General features: G+C 39.0%; 1 protein-coding gene across 1 annotated transcript in view; it reads left to right on the top strand.

Moving 5' to 3' along the window:
* Positions 1-5,590: 5,590 nt before the first annotated feature.
* Positions 5,591-19,070, top strand: part of LOC128512981 (ephrin type-B receptor 1-B) — a 355,486-nt gene continuing 342,006 nt past the window's right edge. The window contains exon 1 of the mRNA XM_053486552.1: positions 5,591-5,735. Coding sequence (XP_053342527.1) covers positions 5,648-5,735 — 88 coding nt within the window. The 5' untranslated portion in view covers positions 5,591-5,647. The remainder of the gene's footprint in view (positions 5,736-19,070) is intronic.

The following is a 19,070-nucleotide window of genomic DNA, read 5'->3' as shown; positions in this document are numbered from 1 at the left end:
TACCACAACCTTTACCAGACTAATGCTGAAGAAAGGAACAGCTGTTCTCCAAGACTATTCTTGTAAGAGTCATCTGAGGACGAGAAGCTTCCTAAAGAGGATTGCGATATAAAGTTTTTTTTTTTTTTCAGATTATAAAAGGTTTCTATAGCTTCCAAATTTTTTAGAGGTCTTAAAGGTAAACCCTTCTGTTTTAATAGTTCCCCTAGTGAAAAGACAGAAACATAGACCTTTCCAAACTTAATCTTTTTTCCCCTTCTATCAGGGTAAGAATAAAGAAAAACTGAGTGTAATCAATTATTTTATCTTGCAAAAATAATAATAAATGTCTTAGCAACTCTACAGTTAATTGTTTGGGCTAGAAGGAGTTCAGCCCGATTACTTCACAGCATCTAGCGCGTGTTTTTCTTTACTCATTCAGCATTTCTCCTCGAGGTGGGCATCGCTATGGTGCAACTCAACAGATCCAATCAATGCGATAGTTTACCATGTATACACAAAGTATGCCGAAGACACAGAAACGACCGTAATACACCTACAAGCCGACAAAATCCTCCATACACACTGATTAAAGCCTACTAGGGGGAAAAAAAGGGATGTACACTATGAAAACTGAACCTTGAGGCATGAATGAAATCGAAATGTTAAAAGTTAAAAGCAGTTATGTGCCAGAATATGAACCGCAAGTTTTGTATGCGTCAAACTGTGGGTGCATATTAAATCAAAAATCTGGACAGAATTAAATGAAACTATTGCACTACTTAGATTTCTGCTTAAAATTCAACCTGCACCATAAGTCAAATCAAAATGTTGAGTAAAAGCGATGTTATGAACAGTTACTGTATCTTCGAGATTTAATAATCTACTTTAAAACAAGCTATTAATAATCTACTTGTTCAATGTAAACAAACACCTGCACCAGTAGATATTAATTAAGCTAAACTAAATATTTTTTATTAAGATTACTTTATATTTTAACAGCTAAAATAATATGGTATAAGTGAATTTTAACATATTGGAGTCGTTTTAAGACAAAACTACAGTTTATCCGAACTACTGTACTTGTTTGATTACTCATCTGTGATTCACTCTTTGAGGTACAACTTGGCGTCACAAGGCGCCAACAACATTTTATTTCTTTCTATTAATAAGTTAGGCAGAGAGTTCTGCTATACAAAAAGACAAGCAGGCATGTACAGTACGTGAGCTTCAACCTGAAATAATAACTTCATTGGTTACATTAGCATTGAGTAATCTTTTAACTGTTTCTAGAAAAACTTTACCCGTCATTATAAATAAGAGAAATAAAAGAGAACTTTTTTTTAATAAGGCAAATCATTAGTGCTCATTATAGTAGAGAAAAACGACGCATTAGTACTTTTATGCAGAATTGCGTTCTTGTAAATGACTTGCATTACACTCAGACTCGCATCTTTAGGGATTTCAGATTTGCTAGAAGTCAAAACAAGCACTGTACTTGGAACTTGTATTGAATTTTCTCTTTATACATAGAGAGAGACAGAAGGGGAGAGATGAGAGAAGCTTACAGCCTTTTGTCTATGTTTATGTATGATGTGAGAGCATAAGAACCCGACTGGGACGGAGATCCAGGTGGGGGTGTGTGTATTATTGATAACACTTGAAAAATGACCGAGGTAGGCTGGGTTATAACCACACCTTTTACACACACACACACACACACACACACACACACAGACACACGCATGCACTTATCCCCCCACCCACTGTCCAGGGCCTGTCTCCCTGGGAGGAGTCTTTTGTGTCCACCATCTGTTCCATGGCTCCAGAGAACAAGCAGATGATGGAGGAAGCATATAAGATGGAAAATGAAAACTGCAGAAAAAACGGAAAGTGTGGGAGATGCGTAGAAAAAGGGTAAGGAAGGGAGGCGGGGGAGGAAAAAAAAGTAAAAAAGAAATAGAAGCAGAGGGGGGCAGAGGTGTTGTGTGCTGCGTAGGGAACTGAAATGTCATGAAATGTCTCTGCATTTGCAGGCTAATTAGAGGCCAATTGGAATTCAAATGTCTACCTCCAGTCCTGATGGAGATAATATGCTAGGCCACGAATCCAGCATGCACACGCAATTAGTGGAGCAGGTCTGTACGGGCTCACCCGAGAAAGGGTGAATGCATGCGCGCACGTGCATGCGCGGTTCAAACAGGGACACACGTGCCGCCGCACCCAGGCGCGCTCGAGCACATCTGACTCTTAATAAGCTGCCGGATTAATGAAGAAGACGTCAATTAAGTAAATATCTTACCGAATGTTTCTTGATGGCTTGGTGCTGAAAACATGTACACTTCCAGAATCATAGAAAATAATGTCCTTTCTGGAAACTATTTTTTTTTTTTAAACCACTTACACTTTTTAAGGTTGGATTGGAGCCTATACCAGGGCGCGCACACACACACACACACACCCAATTAGCCTAATTTGCATGTCTTTGGACTGTTGGAAGAAACCAGAGTACCTGGAGGAAACCCACCAAGCACAGGGAGAACATGCAAACTTACCCAAGGTGGGAATCGAACCCTGACACTGAAGGTGCAAGGCGACAATGCTAAACATACCGCCAGCGTATTCAATTATGAATCAAATATGACGATCTCTTGCCATTCTTTCTTCCGTGCTTCATTTCTGAACGAGACGAGCAGTTGTCATCCGGCCTGACATAATGCGGCTGCAGGCTAATTGTAAAATATAAGTAATTAGCTGATTTATTATTTATTTATTTAGTTTCCTATAATACCTGTTACTTTCAAGAGAGCAAGAGAAAGAGAGTCACTGCAGCACAGGACAGCTAAAGACAAAACATTTTTCTTTGTCATATGCACCAAAAACGTAGACATTTTTCTTCTAATATTCTAAAAATAAACATGCCAGCATATGAAGACCAAATTACAGAAGATAAGGACATATTGCACATATGTTTAAGGACAAATACTAGAACAGAAAAAAAGTCTCTCAAAGTCATACTGTCAGTACAACTTTAAAGTGGAACCATAAACCAAATACACTTACTGTAAATATTAATAGAAAAGACATGTATACTGTATATTCGTTTCTTGCCTTGGGTCTGTGTGCAAGGGCTTTGCATGTTCTTCCTGTGCTTGGTGGGTTTCCTCTGGGTACTCCGGTTTTCTCTCACAGTTCAAAAGACATGAAGATTAGGCTGATTGACATTCCCAAATTGCCCACTGTGTGTGTGTGTGTGTGTGTGTGTGTGTGTGTGTGTGTGTGTGTGTGTGTGAATGACAATTGGGTGTCAAGCTGGCAACCATACCCCTTAAATAACTAACACAGAAATGACGGATCTACCTCCAGAGTAAGGAGCATCTGTTGTTGATGTGCTGGACGGCACATACAGTAGATGGACCAAAATACAATAAATAAATATCTATCTATCCATCACAAATACTATTATTTATTATTTTATTAATTTATTTATTTTCCTTTTTTTTTTGGAAGCTTTGTTAATTGCATTCTGTTGGATTTTATCATTCACACCAATAAATCTGAATGTGTGTGTTGTGTGTGTGTGTGTGTGTGTGTGAGAGAGAGAGAGAGAGAGAGAGAGAGAGAAAGTGAGAGAGATTATATCTCATGCTCTTTATTCCCCAGGCACATGTTCTGTATGGGATTTAAAAACCTGACTTCTGCACTCTACAGTATGTAGCGAAGCATTTAATGTTAGATTTTACATGAAGACCCCATCCATCCTAGTGCAATAATAGAAAAGCTTTAAAAAAAGATGTGCACTATATAGTGATCCTAGTGGGTAGACATTGAGCTGTTATAACAGCTGGAGTTATAGCTTAATTTATTACTAATGGTATTGCTAAGTTAGCAGCAAATTATAATATTTATTTAATTTGAATGGAAAAATGCTACTATTTTTTACCAGGCTATTTGGGGTTTCGAAATTGTGGTATGTTGTGTGTGAGTGTGTGGTAGGTGCATGTGTGCCCTGTGATGGATACATTGGCACCCTACTGTATCCAGGGTGTACCTCGCCTTGTATCTGAAGTGCCCTGGGATAGGCTCCAGGGTTCCTTTGATCCTGTACAGATAAGCGGTGTAGAAAATGAATGAATGGATGAATTAATTAATGAATGCTACTACTACTAACCACCATCATCATTATCAGCAGCAGCATCATACTACTACTAATACTAGGCTTCTACTACTACTATCAGCAGCAGCAAAAGCAAAAGTCATATACTACTACTAGGCTTCCACAACTACTAATACTAATACCATCATCATCATCGTCATCATCATCTTTATCATCATCATTTTCAGCAGCAGCAAACTACTACAAGGCTTCTACTACTAATCATCATCATGCATCATCGTCATCATCATCATGCAGCAGCAGCAAACTACTACTTCCAAACATCTACTATAAATTATCATCATCATCATCATCATCATCTGGAGGAGCATACAACTACTAGCCTTCTTCTATTAATCATCTTCATCATCAACAGCAGTATCTACTTCTACTAATCTTACACTACTTATTTTCTTTATTTAATCCTAGTCATTTTTCTTTATATACACTAAAATTTCCATATTTTCTATATTGCACAGGATATTTTTTATTTGTACATAATATTTTTATTTTATCCTAGCAAAATTATATTTTCTATTGTATTTCTTTTTATTTATATTTATTTCGTATGAATAAACTTTTATTTTTAAGGTCACAGGCAGTCATATAAGCATTTCACTGCATATCGTACTGTGTATGTGACAAAAAAAATTTAATTTGAATTACTAATCATCATACATCAGCAGCAGCATACTACTACTTCCAGGCTTCTATTACTACTACTACTATTAATCATCATACATCATCATCATCACCATCATCATATATCATTATCACCATCATCATATATCATCATCATACTCCCCATCCTCATCATCATCATCACCATAATCCTATATTATCATCATCACCATCATCATCATCACCATAATTATCATACTAATATTAATACTACGCTTCTACTACTACTAATCATCATTATCATCATCAGCAAACTACTATTACTAGGCTTCCACTACAAAAAAAGCTTCTACTACTAATCATCATCATAATCCGCAACAGCAAACTACTACTAGGCTTCTACAGATACTACCTCATCATCATCCATCATCATCATAAGCAGCAGCATACTACTACATCTAATAATAAAAATAATAATAATACTTTCCCAATCGTGTGCTTCATTACTTACAGTCATAGATGCACTCACCGCAGCCGCATGTCGGCGCTGTTCGCTTTCTCACCCGTGTGCGCGGTGGCTCTGAAGCGAGCCGCGGAGAAAAGTTTGCGCTTTTGAATAACGAGGCATGAGGGAGGGAGGGAGCGCGTTGCGATTGGTCAGCCACTTTCCGCCGGCGGTCTGGGATTGGTCAGGTCGGTTTAAAGGCTAGAAGAAGGGGGCGTGGTCGTCCGGGTCACACACACACACACTCTCGCGCTCCTTACTACGGCTGGCGATGTGACGCGCGCGCCAGGTTCGCTTTGTGGACTATCGGAGTATCCGGCGCGTGCGGAAAGCGGAAGAGTGCGGCTTTGTGCGCGTTTTCTTTTTTTTTCCCTCCACGTTAAAGGATGGAGAGACAGCGGAGAACGCGGCTGACCATGACTGTGGATTTGCTCACGTTTTTGTGCGCCGTGGCGGCTGTTTCAGGGATGGAAGGTAAATAAGAAAAATAAATCTCGAGCTCGCGCTCCTCCAGGCGCGCGCTCCAACCTGAACTGAGCTGTCATTGGGAAACTTTTTCCTTGGATGCGCGCCGAGCCTGCACTGATGCGTAAAGTCGGGTTAGGGGTGACATCCCAGCTCTCAGCTGCTCATGCATACCCCACTATACGTGTTTGTGTTATGGAGAATTTGTACACACACACACACACACTCACACACACAAAGTGCACAGAATAAATAATCTGAATTATTTGTTTTATTTTTGCATTTAACCATTGCACCTAAAATGTGTGCAAAGTGTGTTCCTTAATTTCATGTTTGCACGCATTTCTCATGATGATAGTGAGAAAGAAACCTACAGTATCATACTGTGTGTGTGATCATGTATAGCAGTCTAACTCCAATCATTAATATTCTGTCCATTTCCCTTGGCTTTTTTTCATTTGCATGTATTTTGCAATTAAATAATTTGAGGTATTTCTCTGAGTTAGTCTGTGGAGGCAACCTGCAATAAATTGCAATCTCATGGCAAATTCTGTCAGGGTTCGGTGTCCAGCAAATATTAGCTGGTTGTAAGAAATACCACAAAAAAAACAAAACAAATCTCTCAATCTCTCTCCTTGTGTTGCGTTTGACAGATGGCGCACTGATGGCGGAAGATGAAGCGAAAAAGCTCAGGGAAAATTACACAGACTCTCACACACGTTCTCTGCTTCTATCTGTCTTTCTTTTCATGTCTGTCTGTCTTGAAATCTGTTTGTTTTGGTCATCTGGAAGAACTGAGGTTCTCCAGGTTATATGTACGAATCCTACCCCAGAGTCTTTACTGTGGAACCCCTTCGAAATCTAGAACTGTCAATGACCACTTTCCCTCCTAACGCTTTGTCTACTTCTCCGTCTGTCTTCCCTGTCATTCTCTCTCTTTTTTATGTTTCTTAGCACTTCTCTCCGTATATTCCAACACATTCATACCGTTCCCCCCAGGTTCACATTCACTGCGTCCTGAAGGTTAATGCGCTATGATTTCCGATAACGGTCAGCGGCGAGTCGATGGCAGTGTGCTTATCTGTTCACGTTTCCTGTTCTTATCTAGAACAAACCTATCCAAGTCTACCTGAGACTAATGACACACACATCAGCAAGGCTGTACTTTGCATTTCTACATAACCCTGCACAGCAGTCTTATTCTCTTTTGCAACTTATGCCTTTTGTTTCTTTTATCAGTATGTTTTTTTTTTTTTTGTCTGTTTTTTTTCACCACATGGCAAGGCGAAGGTTAAAGCGAGAGTAGGTTCTCACCGATATGGATGGTTGAATGCTTTCTAATTGATAATGGCTTCTAAAAGTGCTGTGGATCGTTTAGAGGGCTGTACTGTGGCTAACCGCAGCAGATGGGCCAGACATGATGGGCAGGAAAATGGGAAAAGGGGCATGCAGTCATCCCATTCCGGTGGCTAATTGAAAGGGAATTGGCCTTTGGCTGGTTAAGACGCGTGATCTACAGTCTGTTGCAATGAAGTGCATGGCCATGTTCGAGCCCCGGCTTTGCTCTCTGCATCCCAGTAAACGGATTATGTGGCCTTAATCGCCAAAATCATCCCAGCAATCACAAACAATGTGTCAAAGATCCGGAAGGGGAAGGGGGGTCAGAAGAGGGGATGGATGGGGTATGAAAAACAGAAGGGAAGGGAGATTTCTGTGTGAGACCATCTGGGGTAACGAGAGCTTGCTTAGATCACTCCTCCCCGCACTTGAAAGCAGACAGGCAAAGTGCCCTCAGAATAGATCCGGCCATCTGAAATGCCGGCCATTAATGCCACGCATGAATTATGAATGCGTTCATTTGGCATAGCACTTGTGTAAGGTGTGCGATGAATAATTTAGTAAAGAGGTATTAATAGCAAGAGTTATTCTTTTATGGGCCAAATATCAAACTTCAGAATTGAGGCTCAGTTGACGGTTTTCTTTTTCCTTTTTCTTTTTTTCTTTTGAACAGTGACGCCTCAAGATTTAAAGTACATAATAATCATGGATTCCATATCTAATCTGTTAAAGTGATTTTATAATAATGTAGAATCATTTAAGCAGATCTGCTTATCGAAAGTGTTTGTGAATCGTGACAGGAGGTAATCGAACCAGGCAGCTGAGCGGTTGTGGGTTGAGTGCTTTGGCGACCAGTAGTGGTCAGGGATTAAACGTTACAACCCTCTAAATACAAGTAGTTATTAAATCAGATTTATTTATTATTTGGATTAAATGTAAACACATTTGGAATGCAAATCTCTCCCTCCACACTAACTCAGACTATTTATCCACTGTTCATACAATTTAGCAATTTTCAGCATGTGGTAAATTTGTTTGTAGATAAAATCCATTATCTCATAGGAAAGAAATGAGAATCTCTCTCTCTCTCTCTCTCTCTCTCTCTCTCTCTTCTTTGGCCAACACCCCAAAGTCAAACATGCTGAAGCTTTCTATTATGTCTCCGATTCTGAAATAAGATGCATTTCTTTCTTTCTTTCTTTCTTTTTTTTTTTTTTACAACATTTGGCCCAATTTAGTCATTATCAGTTTGCTCCAACTGCCCATTTCTCCTTTATTGCTTGGCAGGTAAAAGCTGCCTTATTTCATAGGACATAAACTCTTCACAAAACATTTAAACTGGCACTGGCAAATGAGGCACGTGGGGAGGATAGGCTCCTATCCTGTAAGGTGTTTTGCAACCCTAGTACTCGCACTAGACTAGTTTAGCTTTACATTTTCAGATTCTCAGCCCAACTTTTGAAACAAGTGAGCGCACAGTGTGACGCGACTATTGCCAGACATTTTAGTGCTATTATAATGAAAGACAACCGAAAACAGAGTTCTGGCTAATATGAGCAAAAAAAGGATATAGTAACAGTCTCACATGGATGAGGATGGGATCCTTTTAGAGCCGAGAGTCAAGGTTTCCTTCTCTTGTTGCCTCAGGATTGCTCATTAGGGATACAATTATTAAAACTGTATGGGAAATTTCCGTAAAGCTGCTTTTTGACAATGTCAATTGTTAGACGTGTTATACAAATAGAATTTAATTGTATTGGATTGAATTCAGGGGTAAAATCTAAATGAAGCATGCTAATGGATGGGGAAAAAAAATCCTCATTACCTCAAGCTCACTTTGAAGAATGTTTATGACATCATTTTCTGCATGAGCCTCAATCATGCTGTTTTTTTCCCCATCAAGCAAGAGTAGGGCACGGTTAGACGAGTCAGCTTCCCAGGCATTCCTAAGCTCTTATACGGGAGTAGGGTTTAGGGCGCTACCTGTAATAACAACAATAGCAACCCGGCAGTGGCAGGGATCGAACCCTCCGACCCACCAATCAGCAATTCTCTGAGTCGGCACTGTCCCAATCATGCTGATTGTGAATGAAATAATGATGAAATAACCAGAGAATTTTCATTATTTTTATTCATAGTCTGTCATTAAAGCAGATTGATTGTATAATCTGACATGGGGAGAACACACAATCTTGTGATTTCAGTTGTAATCATTGTAACTCTATTTAGCTAATATGCCTCAGACAAGATTAGAATATGTATTATGTATAATGGGTAGAAACGAGTGAGTCCTCTGCACATGGAATGAGCTATTACCCAGTTTGGATGACTGTAAGTATGGGTTCCTCCAAACGTTTTGCACATTTTAAACAAACGTCGGAAAAAGTCATTAGAAAAAAAAAAAACAGAACCGTGTGTTTCTGGGTTAATATTACAATAATGTGCCTTTGGTCTCCACATCGGAATCACCCAGTTATCATGAACATATTGCAAAATAATGACATTGTGAGGTTTTGTTATGAATAACTAAACATTTAGTACAGTTAAAAGTCTCTTGAAATATGTTTCCCTCATTTTATACCATTTTCTTTGATTGAATGTGTATGTGGTTAAATGACCCGGAATTATAATACTTTTTAAATGTCCATTCTGTCATTTTGGGGAAACTGCCCCTTTGAGAAACTGGGCGATGTAATCAGTGACATCACGGCCATTGTTCTGTCTTTCTTTAACAGAGGTTGAAACAACTGCTCTAACTAAATGAAGTATTTACACTTGTATTACCTAATCTTCATCGTATTGTGATTGTAGTTTTAAGTCGAGCTGAGCATGTCCTCCCTGTCATAGTGACATCTTAATAAATATTTTCAGATATTCTAACTATATCTGATAAATAGTACACAGTCACCTTCAACAGTGAATCAGTTTGCTGACTGAAGGTACTCCGTGTGCTCATTAACTGCTAACTTTAGGAAAATATGTCCACCCTGTCATCAGTCCTTCTGTGACAGCATGGACTTATGCGCATAGTTTTTGGCACATTTTCCCATTAACTAAAATATACGACTGAGAAAGGGACAACATGTCTTTCTGAAAATGTATATTTTATACATTATATTACTTTAAATGTGTCGCTGACAGGGTGGACATATTTTTGCAATTTTAACTTTTTTTTATGCAGTTTATTTATAAAAAGTGCTGGAGCTTGATGAAGATCCCCTTCTAACAGGCTTAATATGAAGTTAAATGGAAACTCAGATTTATTTTTATTTTATTTATTTCGAAAAATGATGAAGTCTCAAAACTTAAAACTTGAATAGTTCTTTAAGTCACCCTTAAGATAACTTTAGTATGGGTACTTTAGTAGTACACATAAACAGTTACGTATGTGCTTAGTAGAGATGGGAGAAAAAATGTATTTAGTTACATTATTATTTATAATATATAAATATTTAATTTTCCATGGCAATTCATGAAATGCCATACTGTCCTCAGATTTTTCATTTAGATATACTTGGTAATATTGTAAAGTTCCTTTATAATCCTACTACAGGTGGTGCATTTTAAGCTATTCACACATGTGCGGAAAGAACAACTTCCTAAATCAATTCCTAGTTCCATTTAACAGAAAATGATTTCCTACATTTTTACTTTTTTTTTTTATATTTAATATCGAATTTATATAAATTGTGATACAGAATCGCAATACGGTCAAAATACGCAAATCGAATCGGCACCTACTGTAGATATCATGATAATATGATGTTCTGGTGTTGATTTTTGTTTTTTGACTTTTCCTCTTTTGATTTAATATAAAGACCGTCTCTCGTTCAGGCTTTCGTTTATCTTAATTAACAATTTGCTTAAAAAAGGTGAAAATTACTGTCTTGCAGATCTTAAACCTACTATACAGTACACGTCGTCCATGCGGTACGTTTTTACTGTCTTACTAACGTTCCGAAGAAGGCGTGAACAAAAATCCACTACAAAATAAAAGAAAGAAATGCAGACTGCAAATCTTCAGGCAGCCACGCCATTCCTAGGTTTAGCTGACACCCATCTGTCCTTGTTCGAGCTTGCACAGGAGACAAAAGCAGTCTTCTCTCCTTTTATACTGCGAAAAGGACGATATAATAAGCATCCTTATTAAAGCTGCATTTGTCCTCCTTTATCTGCTGCTGTTTTCTTTAAAGGATGTGAGGGACATCGAGACGCTGACACACCGGTGTAGCGGTTGCTGCGAGGTGTGTGTGTGTGTGTGTGTGTGTGTGGCTGTCAATTGTTCGTACTTCTTGTCCTCTACACTCCCTTTTCAACTTTTTTGACAAAATAAAAACGGACACTTGATGGGACACATAGAGTGTGTGTGTGTGTGTGTGTAAGAGAGAGAGAGAGAGAGAGAGAGAGAGAGATAGTGCTTGCACTGGCATGTTTGTGACTGTTGGTAACGTCCGTTCATTCTAATCCATCTCTCTCAGCTAAGTGAGCAGGCCAATGCAGGCATAATTGGTGTAAGGGCAATCAGAACTGAGAGTGCTGCGTGTCTGCGTGCGTGTGTGTGTGTGCGTGTGTGTGTAGTGGAAGAGGAGGTAATTGCTGCTGCTGTTGTGAATAATGATCTACAGATGCCCAACTCACTCTTTCTTTTTCTCTTTTTTCTGTTAATGGCATGCAAATCTATCTAATCCTCTTTCGCAGTGCCCAGCGCAAGGAGATTTATGGGGTCTCTCATTCTCTCTCTCTCTCTCTCTCTTTCTCTCTCTCTCTTTCTTTCTCTCTCTCTCTCTCTCTCTCTGAATGTAGTGGTATGAACAAATCGCTCCCTTCTCATGTTCCCATTATTTGTTTGTTCAGTGCCAGAGGCTGCTGTAATGCTTTATAATCAGATACGTCTAGCCGGTTACATTGGTTTAACTGTGTCAGCTTGAGACCCTTACCCTTATATACACACACACACACACACACACACTATGCAAGTGCCGTGGGTTCTAATACAAAAACCATGTATGGGAGTTGTGAAACAGGACGTATACCGCTGTAAAGGCCTTCTCTTGCTTGAAGAGCTAGATGTTGTATGTGTGAATGTGTGTGTTTCAAGTTCTGTTCATTCTGTATAAGTGACTTCCTGCTCATGTCCCAGTGCGCTTTGCATTTTTCAGGTCAAGTCGATAATAAGAAGAGCTAATTTCAGGATTCGTTTAGTGTGTGTGTGTGTGTGTGTGTGTGTGTGTGTGCATATAAGGAGGTGACGCACAATCCTTATAATATACAGTATATGAGTACAATATGATATTTGTTAAGTCAGGATGTACACAATCTCTCTCACACACACACATACACATGTGCGTGCACAGGTACACATAAAGTACAATTTACTTCAGGTAAACAGTTCAGTTCACAAATTCACTCCCTGGATTGAACACTCTTCACAGGCCACTGACCGTCCCCCCTCTCTCTCCAGATTTACAGTCGAGAGCTCCGCTGCGTCGCGTCTGTAAAAACGCCACTCCATCAAATGGCTTTTAGAGTGACCCGGATAGATCCAGCGTGAAAGCATGTGTATAAATACAACTCGAACGTCCTAGGTGTGTTTGTGTGTGTGTTTGTGTGAAACAGCTGTGAATATAGCCTTGGGGAGACACGCTGATGGAGTCTCTGTCAGCAGAAACCGGAGCCCTCTCGATTTTTCCCCCAGGAGCCACTGGAGTAGAAAGCATCGATTACCCCCAAGCACTTTTCAGAGTTTTGATGCACCTTGCTGGAGGAGTGTCCTGTTCTATCCCTCCTAGGCCGGGGCTAATCGAGCTTGGGTCGCACCGATGTTTGGACTCACTGATATCTGGAGCGTTATTGCTGCCTGTGTCATTTTCTAAAGGTGTTTGATTAAAACTCCAAGCAGCACCAGTGGTGGCAGACTGCTTTCCTTCCTGCCCTGAGCTTGGAGAATAATTGGCTATTTCTCGCTCAGTCTCTCCTCTCGTGAAAATAGATGGGGTTGTTCGGTTTACTCTTTGTTTTCGCTCTCTCTCTCGTTCTGTCTCTCTCTCTTCTGCCTTTATTGCCATTTGCAGTAACACTGTTGAAAGGTGAAACTACTTAACATGAGCTCAGAAGGGCTGTAGATGTAGGACCTGAAAGAAAAACATTATTCACTCTCTCTCTCACTTTATCATTGTGTGTGTGTGTGTGTGTGTGTGTCTGTGTGTGCACGCTTACAAAGGTATATTAGTGTTTGAGAGATTTCTGTATATGTATGTATGTGTGTATGAGTCTGTCGGTCTATGAATAACTATTAACTAATTTATCTATCTGTCTGTATGTCAGTCTGTAAATATATATCTATCTTTCAGTATATCTATCTATCTATCTATCTATCTATCTATCTATCTATCTATCTATCAGTATACTCTATCTATCAGTATGCTCTATCTATCTATCTATCTATCTATCTATCTATCTATCTATCTATCTATCTATCTGTATGCTCTATCTATCTATCTATTTATCAGTATACCTATATATATATATATATATATATATATATATATCAGTATATCTATCTATCTATCTATCTATCTATCTATCTATCAGTATGCTCTATCTATCTATCTATCTATCTATCATTATTTATATATATATATATATATATATATATATATATATAATCAGTATGCTCTATCTATCTAACTATCTAACTATCTAACTATCTCTCTATCTATCTATCCATGCATCTCTGTTTGTCTGTCTGTATCTGTGTATCTCTCTACCTGAGTAAATGCATGCAGTAAATATAGATACTAAGTTGTGAAGAAATAAGTACTTGACTGAAAGACGTCGATCTGAAGCATCACCTCTCTTTTTGTGTGCTGTGCATCTGTCTCCATCTGTGCACTATGTATCTAATTATCTATCCACCTATCTGGATTTATGTGGGGTGTATCTGTAAGAGACGGGGATGAAGCTGGATCGGAGGAACGCACGAGAACAAAGCACTCCATTTATTTTCCTTTTAATGAGATTGGGTTGCAGCCTTTGCCATAATGATTTCATTCTTCCTCCAGCTCCTGGCTAGACTGCAGGACTAGGGGAGACTGCAGGGGTTGCTGGCAGACAGAGTTTCGAGCCCTCCAGGCTTAGCAGGGGGGAGGTTGTCTACTTCCAAAAACCTGTTAGCTGGAAATTCTTGTCAAACATTGTAGCTAGACAAATGGAGCTTGTGAGATGTCAAACGTACACAAAACTGCTGTTTATATACTGTAGATGGCGTCACTGTCCGAAGACCCACTAAACATCTGTTCTGTGAGGCTATTTAAAGAAATATGAAATTTATTGTGAAAATGTTGTTTGAACATCTTTTTCATAAATAACTATCAATGTGAAAGCACAAAAATGATTTACAAATTTTGACATTAGCACACCACCTCAGTAGGTGGCGATAGTCAGCACAGGTTTTTAAAACACGGCTATCCAGATTAATGGGGATTAATGGGTCAACAGGTGAAAAATCTTCTATCAAACCAATTAATTTTTCAAGCGTCAATAGTTCTGTTTTTGAATATTAAAAACTACTGAAAAAAAATCCTTTTTACCTACCAATCATACGCTCCACACTCCAGTCCAGTAGATGGCGATATTACACTAACTGCCTGTAAACTCAAAAGAAGAAGAAGAAATACTCTCACAAAATCTGCAGAAAATGGCAACGGTTTGTGTTTTTCCACAAAAGTTGTGGTGTTTGAGTGCGTTCAAACCAAACCAGGACTTTTTAATATGCAGAATAACAACACATTTCAACCTGTTCTGTTCTACTTTTTTTCTACACATAATCCCTGCTACACTAATGCACTTATCCCACTCATGCTTGGATATAAAAAAAAGAAGGTTTCTCTCTTGCTGGAGAAATAACCACATTGCTTGCTTAATGTTTGAAATATTAGCCTCTTAGGAGGTCTTTTAATCGCCCAAACATGTGGAACACGGGAAAGACTGCAGTGGACTTCGAGCCACCACGACTGGGTTTGTCATTCACGGACATACGGCCCTGTTTAAAACGTTTGCACTGCTCTAAAGTTTTACTGAATCTCATCTCCGTACTGTGCTTAAGTTTTCTCTACATTCATGGGAAATTTCATCAAGTCCTGGTTTGACTTGAACTTGAATTTGTATGCTAAATAATTTAAGTGTGAATCCATTCTGAAACTTAAAACGACTTTTTGGAGGTCGATTAAATAGATAGTGTAGAATAGGGTTAGGTCCAGGGGTCATCAAGTAGTAGCTAGTTAATTGGAAATAAAAGCAATGTGAATAGATGAATAAAGAAGTGTAAAGAAGGGGAAACCAACACTGAAGATAAATTATGCAATTGCAGACCATCAACTGCTGCGAAGGGGATTTTTAAAGAGGTTTTGGAGCTGGATTCATTGATGTTGTGCATTCAAAGTTGGATTCATAGATGGAGCAAATACATGGCTCATGATGTCTGTATAGAGAAAGAGGGAGGTACTTTACCAACATGTGCAATTTGAAGAACCTACGCAAAACCTTATAGCCATGTTTGCATCACTTTTAGTACCGCAATTGTGACAAGTACAATGTTAGAAGAATGCGAATGGTAAGAGAGACGTGGTGGAATGCTTAAGTGTCCTCAACCACAACAGTCTCTGATTGAAGATCATCACATTTGCTACTAGTTTCCATGGTTCTTTTAAAACTTAAATTTGCAGTATGGTTTGTACCGCGGAAGCAGTGGTTTCAGAAGCATACAGCATGCATTATATTCTGGCACGTCCACACAAGAGTGTGTCCACATCATCAAAATAGACATTACCGCAGAATAACGACTCGGTCAGCAGCCATGATAAATGAAGTCCTAGCACGTTCATAACGCCCACAAAACTGCAACGGTGTGACATCAGCGGTTTCAGAGACACCGCCTGAAAACTGAACGTTAACTTGGAATTGAAACTTGAAATGTTTATTAAAAATGTTTTAAAAAGCTTTGAAATGCAGAAATTAAATTTTCCATGTGTGGCGAAAAAATCTATGCTTTCGAATGTAAATATATGGACGAAGCCTTAGGCTAAGCGCACACTACATGACTTTCTAAATCCTAAAATTGCAGTGCCGCTCACAGTACACATTCTTACACGTAATCCGCAATCTTGTTGTCAAAAGTAGGTGCAAACACTACAGGATTAAGTGGAGACCAAGTACACAATTGTAAGAACTTTCACCTGGAGGGAATCCAGACAAACAGATCCTTATTTTTAGAGGATCAGAGCCTGGGAATCTGGCAAATTACATGTAATATAGATTTTTATTCTTTTTAGGTGCTCCAAAAGATGAAGCTCTTGAACTCATGTACTTTACAGACATTAATGGATCTTCGTAGGACTCACCATATGAAGGGAACCTGATTACGTATGAATCAGATTATGATATCTGGATTCTGCCTCCGGTCTGTTTTTGCTCCAAAGACATCAAACACACTGAACCAGTGGAGAGGAAACATTAATACTTGGGGACCGAGGCATCCTGGTAACACGTACACAGCAATTGCTTGCTGCTGCGTTTGCATATTTCTGCACAGCCCCCCTGAAGTTTCTTCTGTAATTGTTCTCACAGATGTGAGGATGCTAATTTTTTTAAATAAATAAATAAAGACTAGAAACAGGACAGGTGCTTAGAGGATGGGATTTTATAAGCTTTCGGCGATCTAAGCTAAATCTGTCCAGCAATAAACTATGATAAAACAAGTGGGTAGAAATATATATATATAGCTTCGCCTAATGAACACTTTCTGACCTTTTTCCAGCCGAGCTGATTTACAGTTGGTTAACATGGTCGGATTGTTCATATTTTTCGGGTAAAAGCACCCTTTTTGCTTGCTTTATTTTCCAAACTGCCAGCTTTGTAAGTGGACTCGTTGAGGACGTCGGTGACCACGTGTCCGCAGTGGAAATGAATCAGAGAACAGAAGGGGCTTTGCCTCCCCCTTTCGCTCTTATTAGATCTGAGTTATGGGCCATTTGCCTACGCATGGTTGCGACTTCCCTTCTTTTATTACCATAAATGTAATCTTTATTACCTACCTTTATTTTGATATTAACTTAAAGTATAGTAGTGCTCTACATGTACCCATGGGTGCATGTGTGTGTCTATATGCATCTGCGAGTATCTGGTTTCCATCATGGATGACAGCCTCTCTTTGAAAAGCGAATGTGTGTAGGTAAGGGGGGATTGCGAGGTAATTAAGTATCGATTTTAGAGAAGGCAGCGTAATAGGAAATGTCCAGCTCGGGCCTAATTACGGCCAGTCGCCATATTGGACCCGCTCCTGCTTAAAAGGATGATGGGTTATAGGCTGGAGCAGGACTGTAGGGCACAGAGTATGTCTCATTATGCCACCTTAATTGCCACCTTTTTTTTTCTCTCCCTCTACTCTCACACTGCTGTCTACATTCATAGTACTTGGATAGTCTGATTATATTCTGCTCAATCAGAATATATAATATCAGAATATACTGCTGCAGTCCCACACAACATATTTTACACATCTATATTTTTACGCTTTTATACCCTAAAGTTCATAATTTCTTTCTGTACAGTCTGTACATCCTGTATAATGGGCGTAGTGTTTAGCCATGCACTTCTTTGGGTCTATTCCCACCTCGGGGTTTGTGTGCATGTTCTTCCCATGCCTTGGTGGGTTTCCTCCTGATTCTCCGGTTTCCTCTCACAGTCCAAAGACATGAGGATTAGGCTAATTGGCATTCCCAAAATTGGCCGTAGTGTGTGAATGACACACAATATATATATATATTTTAATTCTCATGCTTATATAAGCATATAATATATACATTATATAATCGTTATTTAGTCAACCTAAAAAACGATTTTTTGAAAGTTAGAATGACTTTGATATAATTTGTGAGATAACATTGAATAAATGAATGAATAAATGCATAAAAGAATAACCTAAACACAACAAGAAAAGAAAAGAAATTAAATGACATTTACAGTGAAAGTTTACCATCCATTCACACATCCGTGGTCTCTTAAGTTTCCAGCAGGGTTTAGAATAACGATGGGAGGTTGAGATGGACTGAACAGCTTCCCACGCACAGCGTGTGTATCCCATGTCACAAACCTCTCAGTGTTGTAATGTTACTTCTCCATTTAATTTTCTTTTGGAAATATTACCAGGAAGTGCATCTAAGGTCCCAAATTACCGTACTGTAATATGGTGTTTGCACAGCATCCAAACTGCATCACGAACGGTTTCACAGAACAGACCTGACATTAAGTGTTTTTATACTTTCGGCTAATGTAATATGTTTCGTCAGTGTAATATTATGGTAACATTACTTACCAGCCTCAGCAGCATGATTCCTAGTGTTCAGGTGGAAAGTTGTACCATACCCACATTGTTTTGAAAACCGAAACGTTTTTGCTGAGGATTGCTGTGCACTTTTTTTTTTTTTTTTGGGAGACTAAGTTGACATCTTTAAATATATTTATGCACAGTACTGTGCAAAGGTCTTGAGCCACCAATAAGTTCTTCATATTAAATTAAACAGTGTAGATTAAAATTTAAAGAAATAGGGACACATGTTTTGCTGCAACAGGCTGCGATGTGCCTAAAGATACAATTTAATGCAACAGCCACAGCAGCAACCTTATTTCCCCACTTGTCTGTTGCAACCACTCATCATTCAGCATCACCAGTATAACGATCACCAGCCTGGTCATCTATCATCATCTGCACCTGTTTCTTGCTGGTTCGTGGCTTGAGTTAGATGTTTTTTATGCTTAAATGATTCATGGGTCACTGTGTGGCTTACCAAAAAAAAACATTCTTTTGAAACTGGTCAGGTACACAGGCTGGACTGAAAATCAGAGACAAAAAAACAAGCCTGGAGAACTATTCCTTAAGACTACATAAAAAATACAGTACAAGACAGTCTGGGGCTTTGAAAGCAAAATACGAAGAAAAGAGAGATGGAT

Source organism: Clarias gariepinus, chromosome 25 (assembly GCF_024256425.1).
Source record: "Clarias gariepinus isolate MV-2021 ecotype Netherlands chromosome 25, CGAR_prim_01v2, whole genome shotgun sequence".
Lineage (NCBI taxonomy): Eukaryota > Metazoa > Chordata > Actinopteri > Siluriformes > Clariidae > Clarias > Clarias gariepinus.
The sequence above is the reverse complement of the archived record's forward strand: the minus strand, read 5'-3'. Positions and strand labels throughout refer to the sequence as shown.